Raw genomic sequence first — 6000 nt, forward strand, 5'->3', positions numbered from 1 at the left:
CTTAAGGGAATATATCCAGGCCATTCTGTATGCTGACTCCAAAATGTTGCCTTCCAATTTATCCCAAAAGAACCAATTAACCCCTCAGCTGGAGAAGAAGATACACAAACATTTTTTCCTTCACACTGGAGCTATTACAGGATGAACCTAAGCACTAAGTACTCACCAGTCCCTATAGGACTTCTATCTCTATTATTAGTGCTTTTTACCTCAAGTTTATCTTAACGTCCATGTTCCCCGCTAAACTAAGACCCTTATGGGCAGGGACTATATCTACTCTACTCTACCAAGGTGTTCAGCACACAGCAGGTGCTCAATAGTGTAATAAATTCCTCTCGAGTGACCCCTCCACTTGAACCACATCTATGATTAGCTAGTATGCAGTTTATCTGAGAAGGAAGTTAGAACCTTGAAGACCAGTCCAACAATAAACTTGAAGATAAGTATAATGTTCTACTGTGGCCTAATGAAAAACACTCAAGGAGGGGTCTTTAAAGCTTTCCATTCTGCCCTGACCCAGAAAGGTGTTGGGGGTGGGGTCGCTTCTGCGTAGGAGAAATATAACTGTAGAAGAGAGTCATTTAACAAAAAAAAACCTGCATTCACATTAGATCCTTGATAGAGAATTAGAGTCAGATGAGGATGAAGGCCCTACCAACAATTATCCTAGCTAGCTTTCTATTTAAATAAGCTTTCCACTCTTTACATTTAAAAGGCACACTTTCAGTTTGCAGTTAGGTGAAATTCGGTTTGTGATGAGATAATGTAGAACAAAAATAAAATTCCCAAGAGAAGTGAATGTTTGGTGTGCTACATCTGATACAAATCACTGAGGGCCTCGGGACTGATAAAAGCCATTTCTATTTTGAAAATGAACATGTAGGCGTGTTCAATCTACGCCATAAATCAAGACATGCTGTTCTAGATACAATTAGGCCTTGAGGTGATCTGTTTAATCTCAATTTTTAAAAAATCACAAGCCTTGTATATCAAATGCCGCCAAAATTGTTTTTATGCAGCCATCCTAAGTGATTGCAAATACAGAAACATCCCCAGATTTAGGCCATAGGAATTTTCTATGTCACTGCAAGAGCTCTACGTGACTATGATAAAGCCAACTCAAAAGCAGAAATTTAAAGAATGAGAAAATAGAATGGAGTACTCGTTGAATGAGCAGAAGATTGACGCAAGTCATAAAGGTGTCAATCACTTGAAGATCCGATTTTATATCAGTTTATCCTTGGGGGGCGGGGAGAAGAGACAATGAGATTTATTGCCAGGAATTGATCAGTTATCTAACAATGAAGGCAAGCTTTTTCATAAGCTGAACTGATCACCACACTTCTGCAGCCATAGTTCACACAGCTCAGGGATCACCCCCATGCAGGCTTTGGGTGGGAGAGAATCACTGTTATAATGGGAAGATGTGCAAGGCAATGCCCTGCTTGGGGAATATTAATTAACAAAGTACCTCCTCCTGAAAAGGACGCTCTTACATGTCTTATGATCAATTAAGAACATTTCCCTAACTAGTACATGGGTTTCCCTCTAAATCCACCACTTTACACCACTAATTTAGCCATCTCCCATCTGGGGCTTCTTGGCCCTCTGCTTTCCGCCAAATGCATCATTTGTTTCCAAAATATTTAAAAGGAACTGAACTGCTTGCTCTCTGAGTCCAGGGCAGCTTCAGCCCTGGACTCAGCTCCCCAAATAGGAGCCATCTGGGAACAGGATGCACTGGGATATAGAAGAGGAAGTGGCCAAGATTTTAACAGGTGTAAGAGATTAATTCAGTCATCGCCATGCAGCCCCAGGGAATCTCCATACCAAGCAACCCGATCTCTACTTCAGCTGAAAAACCTCATGCTCATCTCGGGGAAAATCTTCCTCACCTTCAGCAAGGCGGCCTAAAATAAATTATCCGAATTAAATGGCTTAAACCTTATTAGTTGACAGGGATTAGTGGAGTGGTACCCAACAGAAAAAAAAAATTTCAATGTAAAAAAATTCTTCACTCATTACTAGTTTGACAAAGGGAAAGCATCTTATTAGACATTTTAAAAAATCAGTTCTGTAGAGAGGCTTGTAAGAAAAGAATTCAAAGCAATAAAGGTTCTCTTGGGAGCTGCCTGTTTTAATTAATTTTGCTGCTAAATTCACGTGAGATATAAAAATTGTCAAATGAAAGTAACTCACCCTGATAACTGCTGTGAAAATAGTAGTAAAATTTCCCTTTAAATACGGCTAGGTGAGTGTGAGCTGGTGAAAAGGGATGTAGTGCTAAATTAGGGTCTTGATTTTGAAATCATCAGGTTCCTAAACGTGAAGGACCAGATTTAAATGAAAGCAAAAAGGCGAGGAAAATAATGAATTTGCTTCTACTGGCGGCCGACTTCTCACTTGTTCAATCTGGTTCTTCATTAAACCGTAGCAGCTGATGAAGGCTGAAAACCAACTCCCAAATTTAGGTGGATTTCCTCTCAAAAAAAAAAAAAAAAAAAGGTCTGGCTTGCTCTCCTGCAATCATTTCAGACCTCCAGGCTTCTAATACATTACATTCGGGTACAATCTTAAATTTTAATATCATGAAGATGGTAATGTTGATGCCTATCCCTGCATAACTCCGGTTATGAAACACAAATATTTGGCTAACGCTTCGCCTGGGACACAACTCCATTCCATTTAAAAAAACAACTAAAAAAAAAAAGACAGGCAGGAAAATGCCATCTTGTCCAGAAGAATGCATTCATCTGGGGCTTTTCCCATAGGAAGTTGTCATCTACTACCAAGTTTCCAGGCCAATTCAAGACTCACATTCCTTGGTTACAAGCCAGGAATGCAGGGGTCAATTCTAATTCTTAAAAAAAATAAATAAATAAAGAGAAGGAACAATGCTACAAAATCATACTGGAATTAGCAGCTACACAAAGCCCAGCAGGCAAGTACTATCTCTGAAACCTGTCTCCTTCCAGGCAAGAAACATTTCTGCAAAGGAGGCCAGGCTACAGGAGCCAAAAAGAGTCTCGCCTCTGCCCTGAATTTCCTTGAATATGGTGGGGTAAGGGCGATTTCGTCTCATTTCATTCACTCATTCAATCATATTTATTGAGCACTCACTGTGTGCAGAGCACTGTACTAAGCGCTTGGGAAAGTACAATACAACTGGGAGCTCATGGTGGGCAGGGGACATGTCTGATGTTATGGTGTACTCTCCCAAGAGCTTAATACAGTGTTTTGCACACAGTGAGTGCTCAATAAATACGATTATTATTAATAATGATAAACAGTGACATTCTTTGTAAGTGTTCAAAAAATATGATCATTAATAATAAACAATAAGAGCTAGACAGTGACATTCCCTGCCCACCAGGAGCTCCCAGTCCGGGAGGCGCGGGAGAAAGACATCAATACAAGTAAATAAAAAGGCACTCATCGTTGGCTTTACAAGTGATCTAGACGGTGCTGGAAACATTTTTCCCCCTGGCAGTGGCGGGTCTGAGAGATGACCTCTAGGCCATAAGCTCGCTGCGGGCAGGGCACGCGGCTACCAGCTGTGTGGCAGGGGTGGTGGACTCTCCCAGGCGCTTAGTGCAGTGCTCTGCACCCACTAAAAGCCCAATCTATAGGACTGATGGACTATAGCTCGATGCGCTGCTGGGGGGATGCGACGGTCGAACAGATCTTTGGGGAAGGGAGGGCTGGGAGTCCCATTCCCGGGGAGAGGAGCCGAAGCCCCATTCCTGGGAGGAGGGGAGGAGGAGCCCCATTCCCGGGGGAAGCGGGGGAGGACCCCCATTCCCGGGGAGGGGGGAAGCCGCCCCACTCCCGGGGAGGGAAGGAGGAGCCCCATTCCCTGGGGGGGGGGGGACGAAGGAGGAGCCCCATTCCCGGGGGGGGGGGGGCGGGAAGAAGGAGCCCCATTCCCGGGGGGGGGAGGAAGGAGGAGCCCCATTCCCGGGGTGGGGGGGAGGAAGGAGGAGCCCCATTCCCGGGGTGGGGGGGAGGAAGGAGGAGCCCCATTCCCGGGGTGGGGGGGAGGAAGGAGGAGCCCCATTCCCGGGGGGGGGGGAGGAAGGAGGAGCCCCAATCCCGGGGGGGGGAGGAAGGAGGAGCCCCATTCCCGGGAGGGGGGAGGAGGAGCCCCATTCCCGTGGGGGTGGGGAGGAAGGAGGAGCCCCATTCCCGGGGGGGTGGGGAGGAAGGAGGAGCCCCATTCCCGGGGGGGGGAGAAGGAGGAGCCCCATTCCCGGGGGGGGGAGAAGGAGGAGCCCCATTCCCGGGGGGGGGAGAAGGAGGAGCCCCATTCCCGGGGGGGGGGAGAAGGAGGAGCCCCATTCCCGGGGGGGGGGGGGAGAAGGAGGAGCCCCATTCCCGGGGGGGGAGAGAAGAAGGAGCCCCATTCCCGGGGGGGGAGAGAAGAAGGAGCCCCATTCCCGAGGGGGAGGAGGAGCCCCATTCCCGGGGGGAGGAGGAGGAGGGGCCCCATTCCCGGGGAGGGCATCATCATCAGGCCGCCTCCCCCAGGCTCGCCAGGGATAATTTCAGGAGGCGGGGGGCGGGGGGAGACAAGCCCAGCTGCGCCCCAAATCGGGCTTGATCCGCCCAGTACTGAAAGGCCTTTCCCGAGGGGGGCGAGGGAGGGGGCAGGAGGACAGAGACAGACGCAGGCAGGCAGGCAGGCAGACAAAGTCCCCATCCCTGCACAAGACCTGTCACCCTCCTGACTCTGCTGCCCCCCCGGCACCGTCCCTCAACGCTCAGCACAGCGCTCCGCGCCCAACAGCCTCTGGCCCAACCCCGCTGAGGCCGACTGAGGGTGCAGGGCGCTGAGCCCCGGCAGGGACCCGGGTCACCTCCGACGGGGAAAAAAAACCCGGCCCGGCCCGGCCCGGCCCTGCCCACGGGCACCCACCCTGCAACCCGGCCCCGGGGAGTAGCGGCGGCGGCGGCGGCGGCGGGGGTGTACATGCGTGAGTGTACATGTGCATGCGTGTGCATGTGTATGCACGCATACGTATGGCTGCTTGCGCCTCTCGGCCGGGAACCTGCAACCCCAGGTAAACAGCAACCACCTTAGCCGGCGACTAAGCCGCAAAAACACCCGAACACACCCACAGAGGTCGGGAGAGGCGCGTGTTTCCCCGGAGGGGCTGCAGCCTGGGCGGCATCGCCCCCCCGCTTTCCGCCCCCGAGGCGGCTCGGGGGATTTGGCAACGGGGCAGGGGTCGGAAGGTGCGGAGGTGAGCGGGAGCGGGGCGGAGGGAAGAGGCAGGAGGTCCCCGGTTGGCAGGGTCGGGGGCAGAGGCTGACCCGCGTCTCCCTCTCCCCTTTCCAAAAACGCCGCCCTCGTTTTCAACCCCCGGCGCCCTTCGTTCGGCCTCTGCAGCCCTGGGCACCGCTGGGCACCGCTGGGCATTGGGGAGCCCCCGCTGAGCACTGCGCCAAGGAGGGGGCGGCGGGGGGCGGGTCCGCTCTGCAGCAGCAGCAGCAGCAGCAGCAGCAGCAGCGGGGGAGGGGGGACGGACGGACCCCGGACCGGACGCGACCTGGCGGCGCAAGCCCCCCCCCCTCCTCCCCGCGCCCCGCGATCCGTGCCCGCGCCCCGGAGGGTCTATGCCCCCCGTTCCCCCAGCGGAGCCCCCCGAGCGGGGAGAAGGTACCTCGATGTATCCGGCCAGCGCGCCCGCGGGCACCGTGAGCCCCAGCAGCCACAGAGCCAGAAGCCTGCCCATCCCGGCGGTGGTGGTCGCCGCCATCCGCCCGCGCACTCCACCTTACCCGACGCAACCCAAGAGCAACTGAGCCCGTCCCGCCGCCAACCGGGGGCTTTTAACCCGACCGGAACTGACCTCACAAACCCCGCCCCTTCCCCGAGCGCCAATAGCCGGGCGCCGAGCCTCCAAGGCCCCGCCCCTTCACCGGGCTTCCAGCCAATCGGGGAGCCCGGGGGACCTCGCCACGCCCCCGAGCAAAGCCCCGCCCACCCCGGGCCCCGCC

The 6000-nt window shown here is 53.2% G+C and overlaps 1 protein-coding gene across 4 annotated transcripts in view; it reads right to left on the reverse strand.

Annotated features, from left to right (window-relative positions):
- APLP2 (amyloid beta precursor like protein 2) overlaps positions 1–5777 on the reverse strand; it is an 83433-nt gene extending 77656 nt beyond the window's left edge. For 2 of the 4 annotated variants that reach the window (XM_038754590.1, XM_038754588.1), the window contains exon 1: positions 5664–5777. In XM_038754590.1, the coding sequence (XP_038610518.1) occupies positions 5664–5759 (96 nt within the window). In that variant the 5' untranslated portion in view covers positions 5760–5777. The remainder of the gene's footprint in view (positions 1–5663) is intronic. The other 2 variants (XM_038754591.1, XM_038754589.1) reach the window with 1 other exon arrangement.
- Positions 5778–6000: the final 223 nt, after the last annotated feature.

The sequence above is a fragment of the Tachyglossus aculeatus genome, chromosome 11 (genome assembly GCF_015852505.1).
Source record: "Tachyglossus aculeatus isolate mTacAcu1 chromosome 11, mTacAcu1.pri, whole genome shotgun sequence".
NCBI lineage: Eukaryota > Metazoa > Chordata > Mammalia > Monotremata > Tachyglossidae > Tachyglossus > Tachyglossus aculeatus.